A 22,129-nucleotide genomic window follows, 5' to 3' on the forward strand; every position below is an offset into this window, starting at 1 on the left:
CGAACCACATGGTTCCGGGTTCAGTCCTACTGCGTGGCTCCTTGGGCAAGTGTCTTCTACTATAGCTTCTACTACAAAGCCTTGTGAGTGGATTTGGTTGACGGAAACTGAAAGAAGCACGTCGTATGTATGTGTATATATATATATATATATATATATATATATGTGTGTGTGTGTGTGTGTGTGTGTGTGTGTATATATATATGTTTGTGTGTCTGTGTTTGCCCCCCCCCCCAAAAAAAAACATCGCTTGACAACTGATGCTGGTGTGCTTACGTACCCGTAACTTAGCGGTTCGGCAAAAAAGAGACCGATAGAATAAGTACTAGGCTTACAATGAATAAGTCCTGGGGTCGACTTTGCCTTTCATTCTTTAAAGGTCAATAAAATTAAGAATTAGTTGAACACTGGGGTTGATGTAATCGACTTACCCCTCTCCCGAAATTGCTGGCCTTGTGCCAAAATTTGAAGCCATTCTTGTTGTTTATATTATTTACATTCGACGGATATTTGTCCTCATCTTGTTTGTTGTTAACACAACGTTTCAGCTGATATACCCTCCAGCCTTCATCAGGTGTCTTGGGGAAATTTCGAACCTGGGTTTTCATTCCTAAAGTATTTTTCGATGTTATTATTATTATTACTATAATTCAGGTCACTGCCTGGAATCGAACTCGGAATCTTGTGGTTAGTAGCCAGCGCTCTTAACCACTACGCCATATACCCCGTGGGCATATAACATCGAAAAATAATGTGCATAATTCCTCATCTCTTAAATATAGAACAGCATTGTTGTTGTTGTTGTTTAATATGTTTCTTTCTTCTACTTTTGTCTTTCAGGTGAAATGGAACGTCTCCAGAAATTCTGGTTAGCAGGAGCCTGTAAGAAGCGGGACCAAACTGGTGAATCTAGCAACTCTCTGGGAATTCTCAACTTTACGTCTGCTTTCATTTTATTGGCTTGCGGCATGGCACTGGGCAGCATTCTATTGGTAGTTGAACATTTCTATTTCCGATTTGGACGGAAAACTTTACAGAAATGGGATAAATGTGGTTGCTGCGGATTAGTGAGCTTGGTAAGTAGATTATGTCATATATTACATTAGACTAGGCTATGTTATGTTATATCACATATAAGGCGGTGAGCTGGCAGAAACGCTAGCACGCCGGGCGAAATGCTTAGCGGTATTTCGTCTGCCGTTACGTTCTGAGTTCAAATTCCGCCAAGGTCGACTTTGCTCTTCATCATTTCGGCATCGATAAATAAAGTACCAGTTACGCACTGGGGTCGATATAATCGACTTAATCCGTTTGTCTGTCCTTGTTTGTCCCCTCTGTGACTTCTTTGGATAACTTCCAGAAATTACTGACCTGGCAGCGCCACTCAGAAGACACTCCTGGTTCGAGATAAACTCTGTAGGTATGAAACTGTTCGAAATGCAAGCAAAGCAACAAAACCGTTCTATACTCATACAGTATCCAAACATCTCTGACTTGTAGAGCTATGTCGAACAGCTATTGTCCCCGGCGGGATTTGAATTGTTGTTCTTGTTGGAAGGAATTTGAAAGCATTTATTTGCGAATCCAACTCCTTCATTATAGTCATACTTGAGCTCAAATGAGAGCCAATTGGCTACTGTGCTTAGCACAACCATCACTGCATGCACTCGTCCCCTCATCCTTCTGGAATATTTTTTTTTAAATACCAGTTATATAACGCAGTTGATTGAATCGACATCACTGTGCAATACAAAAAAATACCATCACCTAATTTCTTAGCACGAAACCAATAATTAAATTTCCAAATTTCATTACACGGAAAATAATTTCGTTTTTAAACTTTAACATTTCAATTTGGTGAATTATTGAAATACTCATGTGTAGGGGGAGTAGTCTGTGTATGTATTTAAAATACATTAAATGCTTTAATATGTTTACCTTCCTTAGTATGTATATATACTCGTATGTGCATTTCTTTCTCTCATTCCCCTCTTTGTCCTCCTATCAAAATGTGATTGCCTGAATGTATCTGTGTATAGGTATGTACAAGTATGTGTTTGAGTGTCTGGTTGTAAGTTTAGGATGGTATACATTTATGTATGTGTATGCGTTTCGATGTATTTCTTAAGTCTTTGTATTATCGGCGTGTATCTGTTTATGTGAGACCGTGTGAGCGTCTCTTACTCGTTGTCTTACCATGTCTCAGAGTAGGATAAGTGAGCGTATCTACGAACATATTTACATGTGTGTTTTGTCTACGATCTTCTGCTTCTCTCTTTTCTGCACGTTTGATATATATGTATATATATATATATATATATATATATATATATATATATATATATATATCGCCATGTTGGACCGCTGAAAACTAACACCCTTCTCTCTCTCTCTCTCTCTCTCCTCTCTCTCTCTCTCCTCTCTCTCTCTCTCTCTCTCTCTCTCTCTCTCTCTCTCTCTCTCTCTCTGTTTATTCCTCCTATTCATTTCTGCTGAAGAGCGTAGGCTCGAAACGTAAAATACTTTTTCATTTTCCCGAGTATTAAACTAATACACTTGCTTGTCGTTCATACACCTGCCTTCGTCTTTTGTTTTTCCATAAGTCGTTTTTAGGTTATGATTTCTTTAGGTAGACACTTAAACACTAGGGCCTCTTAATACCAAATTGGTGCAGTATAATAGTATCCTAAGTCGTAAATTTGAAAGTGGTATATGCAGTAGCTACTCATGTACATTCATTAACTTGCATAAGTCAATATGAGCGACATTAAGGCAGTGAGCTGGCAGAAACGCTTACACGCCGGGCGAAATGCATCGCAGTATCTCGTCTGTCTTTACGTTCTGCGGTCTAATTCTGCCGTGGTCGACTTTGCCTTTCATTCTTTCGGGATCAATAAATTAAGTACCAGTTGCGTGCTGGGGTCGATCTGATCAACTGACCCTCTTCCCCAAAATTCCGAGCCTTGTGCCTAGACTAGAAAGGAATATGAGCGACATTTGTAGGTCCATGTATAATTATATGCACACGTACACACATACTCATAAAGGAATGTACCGTATATGATGGCCCCTCAGACACACCTTTCTTACCCAAAAATGGTTTTAAAAATCCCCCTGCATCCAATGCACTCAATGTACGCTCAAAACTCGTTCAAAATGGTATTTATGTTTACAAATCGTGTGCTGCCATTTATTGATGAACAATCGCCTACGGTATGTTTATATCGAATGTGGATGCAATAAACTGCTTATAATTACCGGTAATAACATAAAGTTATAGAGGTATGTGGAGGAATTAAAACATTATCTTAGTGGTAATTTATTTTACAAAAGTATAGCCTAGGCTAGGGTGCGTCCTATGCATTCGAGCGTGTTATAGGCCATCAAATACGGTATATACCACTTTACTACACAAACGTGAGTCTCTTTCTTTACTTTTCATGCGAATGTGTGAACACCAAATGTAGGGCTGGTTGCGTGCATATGCCTACTCCAAGAACCTAAATTGAAGTATCTGTAGAGCCTTCTACAAACCTTCGTTCATTGTACCATAAATCGATTGGGTTAAGAATATATGGGACAATATGCTTTGGTATATTTGCGGATGTATCTGCTTTTTGTATGCTTACGTTTACCTACGCATATACGTACAATTATATGCGCGTATGTATAATCATATGTATGTTGGTATATATATATGTGTGTGCGTATGTGTGGGTGTTGTATCCGTACCTTATTTGAATTTTAAAACGTTATGTATGCACATGACTATATATGTGTGTGTGTATTCGTATATATATATATATATGTGTGTGTGTGTGTGTGTGTGTGTGTGTGTATGTGTGTGTGTGTGAGTATGCACGAATGTATATATACATATATATGTATATATACATGCATGTATGTATACATGACATATACACGTATATACCTAGGTATGTGTATGTACGTACCTGTCGATAAAAGTATGTATTATAAGACATACACGTACGTGTGAACTTATGAATGTATATACGTGTGTATGTGTATGCATGTATATGGATGTATGTTAGTATTCCTGTATATATGTGTGTATGCATGTATGTATGTATGTATGTACGTGTGTATGTATGTATGTATGTATGTATGTATGTATGTATGTATGTATGTATGTATGTATGTATGTATGCATGTACATAAGTATACATGCATGCATATATGTATTTGAGTTAATATATTAAGTGCATGTATGTTTGTATGAATTCATTATAATTCAATACCAAATATTGTAATTGTCTATGTTGGAGATGTTTCAAAATATTTTCAGATGTCATGCACCTTCATGAATTATTAATCACAAATTCTCATAAAGCAATTTCTGATTTATTCTCTAATACTAACAAACACGATAATAATAATAATGTTAATAGTAATAATAATAACAATAATAAGAATAGTAATGATAAAAATAATAATAATAATAATAATAATAATAATAATAATAATAATAATAATAAATGCCCTGATGCAGTACCAGGCAGTGGCTCTCATGGCTTCTGATCTTAACTGACTGGAAGTGTTATCATGTACATTGTTTTGTCTTGGTATAAAAGATGGGCTACAGCAAATATTCTGCTCAATACCACAGGTTTGCTTGTCAGTTGTTTGACCTTAACCAGTTGAGCATGTCCCTTAGTGGCTGACGATATGTGCATCTCTGATCACGAGCAGAAGTAGTGGGGGAGCATCATGGCCATGTGTTGAGAGGGATTCTTTGGAGTTTGAATGGTTCACCTCTGGAAACATAGGTGTTTCGTTCAACATCCTAAAGCAACCCTTATTCAGGGACCGTTTGAGCAGGATGGGCTACTCAACCTGAAGAAAATTCTAACTGGGCCCCACCTGCAAGGTCATGTGTTGTTTATCTTGATATGAGATCACCATGTCGCGCACATATGGTTGTGATGCATGTGCCTGGTGTACCTTTATCAGACGGGTAGTCATGATGGGTATATTGGGCTTCGTATATTTTACCCCAGTGTCACTTTGATGGCATGAACTGCTCTCTCACTCAATAATAATAATAATAATAATAATAATAATGATATCCCTATTTTCATGGGAGTATTGGGTTCAATACCACCCAATCTGAAAATAAACGTCTGAAAACCCTTAGAAATACCCTACAATCTGAATGTATTGCAAAAGTCAGCACCCATACTGCGTAAAGTACTGCCTGTCTGAGGTCCTTGTTGTGACTTGACAAACAGTTGAAACCCCCGGTAGACACAATATTTTCAGTCAACAACTTCACGATATTGTATACTATGCGACGTCTATAATTATTATTATTATTATTATTATTATTGAGGGAGAGAGCAGTGCATGTCATCAAAGTGACACAGGGGTAAAATATACAAAGCCCAGCATACCCATCATGACTACCCGTCTGATAAGGGTACACCAGGCACATGCATCACAACCATATGTGGGCGACATGGTGATCTCATATCAAGATAAACAGCACATGACCTTGCAGGTGGGGCCCAGTAAGAATTTTCTTCTGGTTGAGTAGCCCATCCCGCTCAAAAGGTCCCTGAATAAGGGTTGTTTAAGGATGTTGAAAGAACCACCTATGTTTCCAGAGGTGAATTATTCAAACCCCAAAGAATCCTTCTCAACACATGGCTATGATGCTCCCCCACTACTTCTGCTCGTGATCAGAGATGCACATATCGTCAGCCACTAAGGGACATGCTCAACTGGTTAAGGTCAAACAACTGACAAGCAAATCTGTGGTATTGAGCAGAATATTTGCTGTAGCCCATCTTTTATACCAAGACTATTATTATTATTATTATTATGGCGGATTCGGAGACTAGCAAAATCATCAGGGATTTCCCATTCCAAATAGAGCAGGTGCTTGAGCATAACAGACCGGAGCTAGTGGTGGTCAATAAAGTGCACCACATATGTTACATAGTTGGTGTTGCATGCCCCTTTGACCCACGAATAGTCAAGAAGGAAGGCGAATAAATAAATACAACCTTCTTAAGTACAAAATAGCCCGGCTATGGGAAATGAAGAATATGAAGGTAGTGCCAATTATTGTTGTATCCTTGGGAACAGTATCAGGTATGGCGCTGAAATCCTGAAGTGGACAGACAAAGAGCTAAAGCAGATGGACAGTTAGTGAGGAAAGCTCCTGACGGTGCATGGAGCCCATCATCTATGTGCAGACACCGACGGCCTATACACGAAGAGAGAAAATGGAGGAAGGGGACCGATATGTATGTAAGACTGCATGCGTATCGTACTCGAGAGCTTAGTGAGTTACCTGGGCCAAAGTAAGGAAACCTTGCTAGTAACAGTTAGGAACGAGGGAGTATTTAGAGCAGAGTAAAGTTTAAAAGATACTTTCTTAGTCATTTTTTCCCTACCTTTTCATTCTCTGACAAATACAAATATGAATTGGTAGAATCATTAGATTACCATACAAAATGCCATACGTTATTATTGTTCCTGTCTCTTGTGTTCTGAGTTCATTCCTCACTGAGGCCAACTTTGCTCTCAACTTTCCAGAATCGATAAATTAATTATTCATCTAAGTATGGAGATATGTCGGAATCGATAGTTCTTCTGACGGGTCTTGTATTTGTTGCAACTCTATGCGTTCTGTATAAGAATATTTCCGGGATTCCACTGTCTTGAAAATCCCGGGGAATATACCAAAAAATTCAATAGGAAATTCACAGACATATTCTCTTTCCTGAAAGTTTCCTGCTGCATGTCATAAAAGCTAATTATCAATTGCAGGACTGTTTCGAAGTGCTTGGGTGTTCCAACTAGCATTCTTTTATTCCATTTGAAGAGCGTTTACGAAGACATCTTCTCAGACAGCAGTACAATTGAAATAGACATTCCTCACACGAACAAAATCGACCAACATGATATAATCTTCTTTATGAAAAACAGACCGAATCTACAGAAGAAACGGTATTGAAATTAGTCGCTATTGATGGATTTTTCCATGAATGCTATCGTTAAAATTGCTTTTTTTAGAAAAGCTATTTGAGATAAACGTTTGGTTATGGCACAGAATTATTCTCATTTAACTCAGATGAATCAACGTCAATATGATTTGAAAAATATTGTGATTAGTGAACTGAAATATAGACGAACACTGAAATATTCAGGAGTTCTTTAAAGGAATATAGATGATTGCGTAATCGCAGATATTTCAATGCAAATGTACATTCATCTGATAAATTCTGAAATTTAGAAATAATCCAGATTTATGCACGTTTATCTGTTGAGAAAAAAATTGAACTTTTCGAAAGAAAAGTTTCTGAATTCGACCTTGCTGGTTTAGTTATAACTAGTGGTAAACATCATGGTTTAATTTGGCATAAATTGAAAGTATTAATTGCTTCGCACACACTCTCCTTGATCTGGTTGTTTTTTTGGGGAGGGGTGTTGTACTGTTTACAAGGAAACTTAATTGAATTTTGATGAAGCTAGTAAGCTAATGGCCTTTGGAATGATGGTAACGAGTCTGAAGGTACTTTCAAGTATGATGATGAAAACAGATTTTCCTTTTAAAGTTAGTAATGCGATCAATAATTGCGGCAAAACTCCTTATATTTGGTAGTTTATTACAGTTGCATAACGAAATACGTTGTCCCTACCGGCAGTTAATGCTTTCGTTATTTATGTTTATTGTCTGTTCTATAATATCCAACCATTTGATCCTATACCCAGCGCACGGGAACTCCAACACTGCCAGCGATAGGTATAGAGGAAGGAAAAGCTTGTAAATAGCTGCTGTATGTTTGGTTATTTTTGGTTTATGCACTCACACACACGTTAATGCTTGAAATGAAATACATTCACTCACATTCTGTTTCTTATATAAACATTTTACTGATGTGGTCTCTCAAAAGTGTCCTTGTTCCTTTCTTTTTGTTAGAGTATGGGAAAATCATTGACATTTGAACAATCAGTGAGAGAAGCGATAGAAAGGAGCAGACGGCACCGATGCAAAGATCCACTCTGTGAAACATCGTTGTGGAAGGCACGACACGAATTAGACCTTGCTCTTCTTAAAATCGAAAAACTTCACTTGCAGCTAACGTAAGTATCTTACATTGTTTCAATGACGTTGCAGTATTCCCAAAGCATTTCGATGCCCGGTGAGTAATAAGAAGGAAGGAAGTTATTTTCAGCTGAAAGGGTTGGCTCGAAAGCTCATATGACCCATAAAATGGTGTTACATGAGGCTGGTATAGATGAAAATGCACGAATATCGATGTTTCACTTCAATCTTATTGTTGTTGTTTTTGTTATTGTTATTGCTTACAATTGATTTTCACTTCATTTGGTTTAATTTTCATAGCTTTAAAATCCTCATCGTCATCATTATCATTAGCAACATCTTCATCAGCATCATTATTATTATTATCATTATTATTATTATTATTATTATTATTATTATTATTATTATTATTATTATTATTATTATTATTATTATTATTATTGAGTGAGATAGCAGTCCATGCCATCAGACACAGGGGTAAAATATACGAAGCCCAGTATACCCATCATGACTACCCGTCTGATAAGGGTACACCAGGAACATGCATTACAACCATATGTGCGCGACATGGTGATCTCATGTCAAGATAAACAGCACATGATCTTGCAGGTGGGGCCCAGTTAGAATTTTCATCAGGCCATGTGGCCCATCCCGCTCAAAAGGTCCCTGAATAAGGGTTGTTTAAGGATGTTGAACGAATCACCCATGGAATCATAATTTTCGGTTTCTTCTTTCACAATTCCAAGTGCTCCTACAATCACTGGTATTGTAACTGTCTTGAGATGCCAAATCTTTTCGATTTCGATTAGCAAATTCTTTTACCGAGATATTATGGTCACAGGGTATGCTCATGTCAATCAATAAACAGACTTTATTGCTTTTGTCTTTCACAACAATATCTAGTTTATTTGCCTTGATGGTCCGATCTATACATACTGGGAAGACCCAAAGAATAGTTACATTTTCTCCCTCAGTTACAACCTCAGAGTGGTGTTTGTACCATTTGTCAGCAGTTTTGATTTTATAATGCCGACACATTATCCAATATAGATATTTGCCAACTCTTTCGTGTCTTGATTTGTACTCTACAGGTGATAAAACTTTACATCAAGAGATTAGGTGGTCGACTGTTTTTATCCCTTTGTTGCAGTATTGGCACTTTGGATCTATACTATTTTTCATCACATTGGCTTGATAGTTCCGGGTCAATAAGTTGTGATCTTGGGCAGTCAAGATAAAGCCTTCACTCTCTGCCTTTAGCCCTGAGCTCCGTAGCCACTGATGGGTGTGCTTCTGGCCTACATCAGCTTCTTTGCTACAGGTCACATATTTGCCATGCAGATGATTTTGTTCCCACCTATCAGCCAAATGTTCAAGCGCATTATCTTTGCTATTAATTTCTTATTCTCTTTCTTCTTCTTCTTCTTCTTCTTCTTCTATTATTATTATTATTATTATTATTATTATTATTATTATTATTATTATTATTATTTTATTATTATGATGATGATGAGGAGGAGGAGGCAATACGACGGGCGCGATGCGATTATAATAGATGTTTTATTGGTTGAACGATATTTCGATAGTTTATCCTGTCTTTGTGAAGCTCAAAAGGAAAAGTGGTACATAGAAATACGAAATTATAGAAATTCAAATACAAAATCTGAACGAGGCAACCAGCGTTCCCAGGTTGATGGAATGACATCATCAATCTTCAGTTTTCAAGTTTACAGCTGGTATAAAGAGAAAGAAAGAAAGAAAGAAAGAAAGAAAGAAAGAAAGAAAGAAAGAAAGAAAGAAAGAAAGAAAGAAAGAAAGAGAAAATAAAGAAAAAAGAAAAAAACAAGAAAGTTGTTTCGGAAAAGATCGATGGGTCATACTTTCGCGGTCCGTATGATGAAATTCTCCTACCATTTTATTCATGTATTCAGAACGTTATGTCAATAACTCACAAACGCATTTCTCCTCATGCATTTTGAGTACTGAATGTGTAGCAGATTGAGAATATTTTCTGAGAATATGCACTTTCAAGTCTTTTTCAAAATTGCAGCCGTTTGATCTAAAATGTTCGGCAAGTTCTGTCGAAATACTATTATTGTGCCTGACGTCATATCTCTTGCCCATTGAATCTTCTGTTTAATTGTTCTGTTGTACAACCAACATAAATCAAGTTCCCATCGTTATCACTCCATTGTCTAGCTAATAATGATTCTATTGTTATTAAAATGGCAGATAAGGGAGGCGACATTGTGATTATGGACAAATGTGAGTATATTTCGGTTTGTGAAGAAGTTTTAAGCGACAAAACGTCATATGAAGAATTACCTGTTGATCCAAACCCCAATTACAGAGAAGAATTTGATAAAATAATTCTGGATATGAAGTAAAATAATGTCATTAATAAGACCGAATCCAGAATTTTACGGTCACAAAGAACACCTATATCTTATGGTCTCCCCAAAATACACAAAACGTTCGAAAGATTTCCTCCAATGCACCCAATTTGCAGCGGATATGAATGTTGCACATTCAAAATTTCGGAGTGGCTAGACAACTTTCTACGGTCTGTCGCAAAAAAATCAAGTTCCTATATTCAGGATACCTTTGATTTTGTGTCTAAAATCAACAACTTTTTTAAGCACCGAAGCCATGTTGAAAACTGTTTTTGGTAACCATGGATGTTTCTTTCTTATATCCCAATATTGACCACGATGAAGGGGTAGAAGCATGCATGGATGCCTTCGAAAAGCGGTCAAACAAAAGTATTCCATCAAATTTTCTCTGTAGATTATTGAGGTTTGTGTTACAAAGTAACACAATGAAATTTGGACAAAAGTTTTACCACCATATGAAGGGTTGCGCCATGGTTACACTCATGGCAATTAATTTTGCTAATGTCTTGATGACAAAATTCGAGACACAGTCACTGAAGACATTCAAATCCTTACATGGTCATGAACCAGTACTCTGGTTACAGTTCATTGATGAAGTCTTTTTTGTATGGGAAAGATCCAGGATAGTTTAATTGACTTCTTACATTTCTGTGAGCGTTACACTAAAATCTATGGCTTTAAGTCTAGCATAAAAGCTGCGTCTAGTTTTTCAAACACTATCGTTGAATTTTTGGACACAAAAGTTAAGCTTTCTGGAGGCAGAATAGTTATTTTGCAAGTCACGTCATCCTATATTTACCTCCACCGCCACTCTGATCATCCACATCATTTAATTCGGTCAAATCTGAAATCCTAATTTTTGAGGATAAAACGGATTTGTACTGACATAAGGGATTACTAGAATCATGCAAATATTTTTGTATACCATTATGTCAAACGCGGTTACGATGAATCACGATTAAAGGAAATTGCAAATGACATAGCTAAGATTAGCAAAGAAAGTCAAACTTTCACACATAATTTTAGCAAAGTAAATTATGTGACAGAATTCCCTTGGTGATTAACTGTCACCGAAATTGCGCTGGCATTTACAAGATGTTGCATGAAAGTTAGCAGCAAGTTGCGGGAAAATATCCTCGCTTCAAGCATATATTCCCTCAGCCGCCTATTGTAGCCTTTAGACGAAATAAAAATATAAGAGAACTATTAACCCCAACTTTTGACTCCAAGAAAACTAACATTGGAGTTTCTGCACGCTATACCTTGAAAAACAGTCGCAAGAGATGTAAGCCCTGTTCATTGTGCTGATTTTGTCAGGAATCATAACAGAAATGTTATGACTTATACGGAATGTGGGACGTGTAGAGATTTCCATTTGGAGTACGCAGCAGAATGCACCAAACACAACTTGGTTTATGTTGGTTGTACAACTGAACAATTAGACAAAAGGTTCAATGGTCACAGATTCAACGTCAGGCAAAATAACAGTAGTTCGACAGAACTTGCCGAACATTTCGTTTCAAACGGCCGCAATTTTGAAAAAGACTTGAAAGTGCCTATTCTCAGAAAATATTCTCAATCTGCTACGTTCTCAGTCCTCAAAATGCATGAGAAGAAATATACTTGGGAGTTAACATCACGCTCTAGAGGGATAAATAAAATGACAGAATATCATCATACTTACACAAAACTTTGATTAAATATTCTGCTTTTTTCTGTTCTTTTCTTTTATCTCTTTTTTTCTCCTTTTTACCAGTTGTAAATTTTAAAATGTTTACATTTTCTGATTGTGTCATTCCATCAATGTGGGAACGCTGGTTGCCTCGTTCAAACTTTGCATTTGAATTTCTACAATTTTGAATTTCTATATATCACTTTTCATTTTGAACTCGACAAGAGCTAGCTGTCGAAATATCGTTCAACCTATAAAACATCTATGGCAATCGCATCGCCCTCTTCGTATTGTCTATTTACCTTTGTGACGAATTACGTCAATCCTTTTCAAATATTATTTTAATTTTTATTATTATTATTATTATTATTATTATTATATTATTATTATTATTATTATTATTATTATCATCATTATTATTATTTAGTGCATGCCATCAAGGTGACACTAGGGTAAAACATACGAAGCCCATCATGACTACCCATCCGATAAGGGTACACCAGGCACATGCATCACAACTATAAGTGCAGGACATGGTGATTTCATATCAAGATAAAAAGTGCATGACCTTGCAGGTGGGGCCCAGTCAGAATTTTTTTCAGGCTGAGTAGACTATCCCGCTCAAAAGGTCCCTATTTCCAGAGATGAATTTTCCAAGCTCCAAAGAATTCCTCTCAACACATGGCTATGATGCTCCTCCGCTACTTCTGCTCGTGAGTAGAGATGCGCATATCGTCAGCCACTAAGGGAAGTGCTCAGCTGGTTAAGATCAAACAACTGACAAGTAAATCTGTGGTATTGAGCCGAATATTTACTGTAGCTTTCTTTTATACCAAGACAAAAGAATGTACGTGATAACACTTCCAATCAGTTACGATCAGAAGCCATGAGAGCCACTGCTTGGTACTGCATCAGGGCACTATTATAATCATTATTATTATTCATATACACAATAGATTATACTGTTAGAAAAGAAAAGATCTTAACATCGGGCTACAGCACTTTAATTTAGATGCCAAGAACCCTCCTAAGTATCTTAGCTGTCCCTAATAACAATGTTTTCTGGAACCATACTAAACTGGGTTTTGTGCTTATTTCCTTTATCCATCTGTTTAAATCTTTAGGGATAGTTCTCAATGCGCCTATAACTACAGGTATATATTTTACCCGCACTTTCCATAGTCTCTGTGTAATTCAATGGCTAGGTACTTTGCTTATTCTTATTCTTATTCTTCTTATTCTTATTCTTATTCTTCTTCTTATTATTATTATTATTATCATTATTATTATATTATTATTATTATTATTATTATTATTATTATTATTATTATTATTATTATTATTATTATTATTATTGCCTTTGCACAGCTACTAACGCTGGAGATGCACTACAGTGTCACCTGTTCACTACCAGTGAACTAAGGTAACACCTCTAAGTTTTCGAGTACCCTTCGGACTATTCGAGCAGTTCCAAGCAGTGCTGTTTTCTGCAAGTACTCCATCCTTATTACTGCCCCAATTTGTTCCACGTACTTCTCGAAATTTTTGCTCACTGTTCCCAGGGCTCCGACAATTATTAGTACTACTGCTACCTTTTTCATCGACTACAATTGCTTAACTTCCCAAGCTAATCTATCATATCTCTCAACTTTTCTTTCTTCCTTATCGCATACCTTGTTGTCAGTAGGGCATGCTATATCTATGATCCAGCATAGTTTGTTTTCTTTCTCAATTAAAACTACGTCCGGCTTCATATTCTCTTATTATTATTCAGTTGTCTTCTTTTATCACATGCTTTCACTGCAATGCCGAGCGCAGTTATGTCTGCCTTGGGTATTCAAAAGACTGTTATGTCTGACTTTGGTTTTCAAAACCAAATTCGGCCTTCTGTAATACTCCTGAGAGAATATTTTCTTCACTTGATAAGGTTATCTTCATAGAGTTTCTTTATTTGTCTTTCCGTCATTTTCTTCATTTACGTTTTTCCAATATGCCCAAACACATGTATCCTTCTTTCTCTCCTGCCGCGAAGGCAACTTCACCCTATCCTCGTGTTGGACTTTACCTATTTTTTAGAATCAACACTCATCACTTTTTCAGTCCAGACTGCATTCTAATGTCTACGCTAAAGCAATGCACTGTTTGAATCAGTGAGTCTATTTTGAAATACTATTATAAAAATATGTTTATGTAGTGTTGGTAATAGTGAAAATAGTGTAGAAACAAAGCAATAATCTAAAAGGACTTGTCAGTCAGCCTTATGACCCCAGCGGACAAAATGGAAAAGTCGCTACTCTGGAGAATGGCCACTAGCAGACAGCCATCTCTATCCCAACAGCAGAGGGCAGAAATATGGCTCGGGGGCCAAGACCACCGGAGATTTCTACTGCTTTAGACTCGATCACAAACCAGTCAGAGAGCGGCCGATTCCTTGACAGTTTTCCCTTCTCGGCCTGATGAGCAGCGAAGCCTTGATTGGTAGCAGTGAACTAAGCTGCTTTTCATTGTTCCTAAAGAATTTCAGGTAGTCCATAAAAAGTTGACCTGAAAGCAATTGAGACTAGCGCCACTTGAGAAGTAAAAATAATCTCAAGGTTCCGTTAGTCACACTCCCGAAGCATTGATCGGCCCGGGGCTGTAGTAGAAGACACCAACCCAAATGCTGCGCGGTTGGACTAAAATCAAAACCACTTCATTGCGAAGCGTGCATCTTAACCACACAGCCATACCTGCTCCTACATCTAACAAATAACAAGCACTTGAATCTAACTCTAAATCTAAGTCTAATTAAGAAACAATTGTTTTTGTTCTTGTTAATGTTTTCGCTATTCTTTAGAACATAAATATATTATTGCTACATTTATGTTATGACATTTCTTCTATTGAAAATGCTTCACATTGTCAGTGGTGTAATTTTATTTAAAATATAAGTCTTCACTTTTGTAGTCTCCATTGGAGCTAATAACTTTAGGAAAGACAAAATGTCACATTAGCCTCCTTCCTCCTATTCCTAAAATGCAGAACGTTTGAAATGAGTTAAAAATCCAATATTAATTAAAATTTACCATTTGACAGTGTATTGATTTTTTGTCTTGTATGGCTTTTGGCCTTCTATAATTTTTTTTTATATCTTGTTATTTTAGATCGTGCGGAATTACTCCGGAGCCTGGTGCCGTTTGGAAATTGCAATCAGACTGCTACAATCCCTGTGCACGCGAAACGAAGAAAGCCATTAAATTCAAAGAAGACAACGATAATGAGGATTCTCCGATGAAGAAAGGCTATAAATGTGAACTAATGGAACCAGTTTCGGTTCCGGTGCTGTTGTCAGATCCTGCTGATGATCAAACTAACACAACACAGCTATCAACGGGCACGCCCCATTTAAACAAACAGGTTTTCAGGCGCTCGCCAAGTTATACGACAGCCATGTCTGTAGACGAAGAACCAAAACCTCAGGCGGGTAAAACAAGATATCATAATGGAAATTATTACATTGAAGTTGACAACCGAGAAATTGAAAGTGTCCTTTAAAATAACGATTTCGTTAAGGGGGAAAAAGAAAAGGAACATTTTTAACGATAATAAATACATAAGGAAATATGCCCAGGACATTAAAATGGCGAAAGTGATAAAGATATGAATATAATTCAAATTAACAAATGAATAGCAGCGAAAATTATTTCGGGAATGAGAAAAAAAAAGCAAAATGATATTCACTTTGTTATTTTATAAAAATGAGTACTGGAATTTTATTTGAGGAAAAAATAATAAAAATAATAGGAAACAGGATTGACCTAAGACAGAGTAAAAGATTTTTAATATGGATGCGAAAATGTGACTGGGAAATACATAACATATAAACTAACAAGACTGAATATCATGTTAATGCCAAAATTAAAGAAAAACAGAAAAAAATACTGTCAATCAATCTTTGATGAATGTATCATACAAATTATCTGTGTGACATGGTAACATAAGAATATGAAGATAATGAAGATGATGGAGAAGGAGATAGAAAAAATATTCATTTCATTTTATTTTTACGGTCTAATCTTTTCCACAAAGACAACGATATCAGAAAAGAAACTTCTCATAACTGCGAAATACTTTACACGAAGATTTTCTTCAATGTTTTCATTTTTTGTTGTTGTTTTTTGGGGTATTTTTTTCTATGTCTTCATGACAGTATTTTCTACATTCGGAAATTGATCTTCTAGAAAATACGGAACTGTATTATTAAAAAGTATACATACACACACACACATATGTATATATATATATATATATATATATGTATGTATATATATATATATGTATATATATAAATGTGTATATATATATATATATATATATATATATATATATATATATATATATATACGTATTTACGTATGAATCTACAGTCACATATCTATGTATATATAGATAGATATATGACCATGTCTACTCCTTATGCAGAGTCTGACCACCTCTTGTACCTACACACACACCACACACAAAACACATATATATTCTATCTATCTATATATATATATATATTATATATATATATATAATATATATATATATTTACATGTATATATATATGCATACATGCATATGTACGTATATGTATATATACACAAATATTATAATTAACATATATATTTTTATATATACATATATGCATTACATGTACACATATATATCATATATATTGACATACGTATATAATGTATATATAATGATATTTATATATATATATGTATATATATATATATATTGATGTATATAAATATACATATAGATACGTGTATATATATATAGTCATATACATTGATGTATATAAATATATATATACATACATGTATTATATATACACATGTATATCTAAATACATATATATTAACAAATATATATACATATAGATATGCATATATGCACTGATATATCTATATACGTATGCATATCTATATACATATGTATACATATATATATATGCTTATCTCTGTACATATGTATGTGTGTGTGTTTATATACTAAGTATATAGATATGTGTGTATACATGTTTATATAAACATACACTTATATATACATATATATAGATATATATATATATGTATGTGTGTATGTGTGTGTATATATATATATATACATATATCTTTATATACATATACATATATGCATATATGTACATTGGTATAAAACAAAAAAAAAGACAGTTTTCAAAGTCTATAGTTTCTAAAAAGAACGACGAAATGAAATACCACTGATAATTTCAGGTCCCATGGAAAAAAATATATCTTTCAAACAGTTGTATGAATAATGTATATAGGACTCGAACATATACACATAAGCATTGGATTGTTTTTGTTGGTTTCTTTTTCTTGTTATGCTGATTTTGACGTTTTACATTTGGTTTTTGGTTTCCAAAGAATATTATTTGTTCATTATTATTTTTCTTTTGGAGTGAAGTTGCCAAGCATTTATTTTTTCCTTATCATTATTATTATTACACTTATTATCATTATTATTATTATTATTATTATTATTATTATTATTAGCATTATTATTATTATTATTACATTATTACCATTATAAATATTATTATTATCATTATTATTATTATTATTATTATTATCATTATTATTATTATTTTTATCATTATCATTATTATTTTTATCATTATTATTATCATCGTCATTATTATTATTATTATTATTATTATTATCATTATTATTATTATTATTACTATTATTATTATTATTATTATTATCATTATTAAAATTATTATTATTATTATTATCATCATCATCGTCATTATTACTATTATTATCATTATTATTATTATTATTATTATCATTATTATTATTATTATTATTATTATCATTATTATTATTATTTTTGTCATTATCATTATTATTATTATCATTGTCATTATTATTATTATTATTATTATTATTATTATTAATATTATTATTATCATTATTATTATTATGATCATCATTATTATTATTATTATTATTATTATTATTTATTATTATTATTATTATTATTGTTATTGTTGTTAATATTATTATTATTATTTTTCAATATTTCAGTTTTAAGTTTTGCAATTATAGAAAGTACCATACGTTATAATCATTTATGCCCACAGTGCCGTACACATACATATGCAAATCTTATACGGTTTATCATGTCCTATATCGTTTATAAACTCTCACGCATGCACATCTAATGTATATCTATGATATCTATATGTAATTGCGTATGTAAGCTTTACATACACACACATATACACATTTATATATACATATATATATATACATATATATATATGCATATGTATTTGTATATATACATTAATATCAAAATATATACAGTTATATAAGTATATATATATATATGTATGTATATGCATATATATACACACACATATATATATATATATATGTATATAAATATATATATATATATATACATGTGTGTGTGTGTATAATACATATATATATTACATATATGTATAATACATATATGTATGATACATATATGTACATTAAAGGAAATAAACACCACTAATGTATGTACGTATGCATGTAAGTTCATATGTGTATGTATGCATGTATATTCACATTGGTTGAGTTTTCGAATGTATTGTTGTTGACATTATAATATATATAATATATAACATAATATATATATATATACGCCAAACATTATTATCTGATTTCCATATTATATTATCTCAAGCTTTATTCTATCAACGTATCAATTTATTCTCGTTTGTTTGTTGTTTTTGTTTTTATCTTTTTGGGTTCTTATTATTTGTTGAATTGTTTATTTTATTGATTTTATTTTTATTATTTTTTTGCTGACATGGAGGATTTCAATGATATACTGCGTTATTAATCCATATCTATCCATAATAACTTCTTGAGCTGAAAAATGTAATTTGGCAGGCACATGTTAAGACACCTATATGCTTATATACTCAAAATATGTACATGTGTACTCTCACATACAAACACGTTCAGACGTATTTTCTGCATTCATAAATTCATACATACATGTATTCGTACACAAGTACTTACGTTCAGACATACAAGCTTTCATGAATATACGCATGCACACATGCTTAGATACATGCATACACATATATATGTATACATACGTATATGTATGATTACTTACAAACATACTCGCTTTCATGCATACCTTCATAAATAGATTCCTGAATGCATACATACATGCATACGAACGTACATTAAAACATGCATACAGATGCATACATGCATGCATACATACATACATAAAATGAGCCAGACAGAAAGACTGGTTGAATGAAGCAATTTCTTATTAAAAGGAAATCACCCACGAATAGATTTTCAGAATTAAATCGGGAATTAATTTGTTAATTGATTAATTAATTAATTACATTTAAGAAACAGAAAATACTTATTTCTTTTCATATAATTTTTTTATTTCATATTTTGTTAATTTAATAGAATAGGGATTTCGAAAGCGATGTTAACCATGCTAGCTATGGTTAGTAAGGCTACGAATTTGCGGCTCATAATATTTCTACCAACTCAGTACAGTTCCGTTCTTCGATACTCGAATGTCATCTTAAAGAATTAACCATAGAGTCACTGCAATATTTTATAGCGTTGGAATCGAAGCTTGAAGGAAAGCGTTGGCGTTATTTGAGATGAAATCGTCAGCTTTTTTTTTAAGTAATAAAAAGTATATTATCACCATTTATAAGAAACACGTACAAATATATAATCATATATAATAATTTAGAACAATTTCGAAATTAATAGTTTTGTCTAACACCAAAGTATGTGTGCAGTTTAACAATCTTCATTATCTGAAATCATTTTCATTATTAATGATTTCAAAAGTTGGGAAAAACTCATGTTGTTTATTGCAATTTGTTTTTAGTTTTACTGTAAGCTTAATTTACAAACAAATCGATGCTAAGAACTTAATCTTGGATCATTAAATTTATCAGAAATATGGACAACCTACATATTTTTTAAACCCAGCTAATCATTCGAAGTTTTCTCTTTTAATATATACTATTATGAAGATATACCTGAGAATATTTGAGCGTATGGAGTAAGTCTGAGTGTGCGTGCGCACGTGAGAAATAGAGAGAGAGTGTGCGCGCGTGTGTGTGTGTGTGTTTGTGTTTGTGTGTGTGTGTGTGTGTGTGTGTGTGTGTGTATGTGTGTGTGTGTGTTTGTGTGGATTTATATAGATTCGAATAAAGCAGGGTGATTGAAAAGAAAGATCGCAGAATCAGTATCGTGCACTACCATTCATCAATGAAAGAGCTTCATATTCATATGAAAATTTTAATCTGCATTGGGTCTTTTCACTTATATCCAAACGCGAAAGAAAAGAAAGCTTTCTACCTCGAAATAAGCTGAATAATTTGAATATTTAAAATCATCAGTTATGTTATTTAATATTCATATCGACCAAAGATATAAATAATGTTAACGATATTAGTAATCTAATGATAAGAGCCGATATTTCATCCATTCTTAAATACAGTCTTTCATTCAAAGAAGCCCAGAATAAACAAAAGCGTTAAACGAAACGGTGACCTCTTTCCAGAATAAGCCACCTAGCCAAAATTGAATGCAAATAATTGAAAGCTCATTTAAGACGAAAAATTCAACAAAATAGAGTTCATGATAACAGAAGAAAAATAATAACGAGGAAGACAATATCTTTTCTTCCCTATTTCTTTCACATTCTTATTGTTACACCATACTTTGAAGTTCCAAAACTATAAGAAATAGCAACGACTATTTCATCAGGAGGAGGAGCTGGTGACTGTTTTCTAAACAAATAACAAAATGGAGGATCCATTTATCGAAGTTTTTCTTTCCTTTTTCATTTTTTTCCCTCTTTTTATTCCATTTATGAAGACATAATTCTATGAAATTAAATTGTTATATGCTGCCGAAATTTTGATAATCTTTCTGATTACATACAATTTGATTTCAATGTCTACGATGAAAGCCTTTTGCAGCAGCAGACATGTTGAGGTGGGTGGCGGAGTATGTCAGTAGTATTACTTTGTTAAGAAAATACTATAACACAGTTCATTGAATGTTTACATTCACTAGTCATCAGATACCTCTATATTGATTTAAAATCTCTCTAAAATAGAAATTGAGATAATGCATACAAAATTGCCGACAGCTAACGAGTTATCAATTATGATGGCTTGGAAGATTGGTGTGTCAAAAATACTCTATATAAATGTCGTTTATACCCAATTTAAATATTTCTAGGCCAGGTGAAATTTCTGTTCTTTTTTTTTTCCAATATATATTCTATGTTAAGTATGTATGCTTGCTAATTTCATTATTTGTTGCCATCGTGTTTATCATTTCTATAAAATATTGTATTCTAATCCAAGTGATAATACCAACCCTGCATTAAAGGATTACCATAAATCGAGTAAAATTAGTGTGAAGAGGTTTATAATTAACTACCTGAATTATATAAACAATTCATACAAGTACACACATAATTATATACTCTTAAGGAATATATACACTTAAGCATATGTACATATGACTACAGTTGAAGCCATATATATACGACTAGAGTTACATAACTACATAAACACACACACATATATATATAAATGTGCTTGCATATATGTATATATATGCATGTGTATATATATATATATATAATATATATATATTATATATATATATATGCATATATATATATGTATGTAAATATATATGTATATATGTACATATATATGCATGTACATTTGTATAAGTATATATATGTATATATATGTATATATATATATTTATATGCATGTACATATGTATATATGTATATGTGTGTAATGTAATATATATATATATATATATATATATATATATATATATATATATATATATATATATATATATATATTTACATATATATGTATGTATGCATGTGTGTATGCATGTATGCAAGAAT

The 22,129-nt window shown here is 33.3% G+C and overlaps 1 protein-coding gene and 1 long non-coding RNA gene across 2 annotated transcripts; both read left to right on the forward strand.

Moving 5' to 3' along the window:
* The first annotated feature begins 845 nt into the window (after positions 1-845).
* Positions 846-15,899, forward strand: LOC115228737. The gene is made up of 3 exons (XM_029799254.2): positions 846-1,076; positions 7,949-8,112; positions 15,283-15,899. Exons 1-3 carry the CDS (start codon positions 846-848, stop codon positions 15,671-15,673), a joined length of 786 nt encoding a protein of 261 aa, XP_029655114.1. The 3' UTR covers positions 15,674-15,899.
* An 808-nt stretch (positions 15,900-16,707) lies between these two features.
* On the forward strand, positions 16,708-21,648 carry LOC118768067. The gene is made up of 2 exons (XR_005003982.1): positions 16,708-16,747; positions 19,403-21,648. It is a non-coding gene; the product is annotated as an uncharacterized LOC118768067 (long non-coding RNA).
* The last annotated feature ends 481 nt before the right edge of the window (positions 21,649-22,129 follow it).

The sequence above is a fragment of the Octopus sinensis genome, linkage group LG2 (genome assembly GCF_006345805.1).
Source record: "Octopus sinensis linkage group LG2, ASM634580v1, whole genome shotgun sequence".
Classification (NCBI taxonomy): domain Eukaryota; kingdom Metazoa; phylum Mollusca; class Cephalopoda; order Octopoda; family Octopodidae; genus Octopus; species Octopus sinensis.

What these genes read in the sequence shown, in the direction of transcription:
- LOC115228737 (XM_029799254.2), top strand. Translation starts at nt 846, where the DNA reads ATGGAACGTCTCCAGAAATTCTGGTTAGCAGGAGCCTGTAAGAAGCGG. An exon ending in GCTGCGGATTAGTGAGCTTG is followed by an intron (nt 1,077 to 7,948) that starts GTAAGTAGATTA and finishes TCTTTTTGTTAG; the next exon opens with AGTATGGGAAAATCATTGAC. An exon ending in AAACTTCACTTGCAGCTAAC is followed by an intron (nt 8,113 to 15,282) that starts GTAAGTATCTTA and finishes TTGTTATTTTAG; the next exon opens with ATCGTGCGGAATTACTCCGG.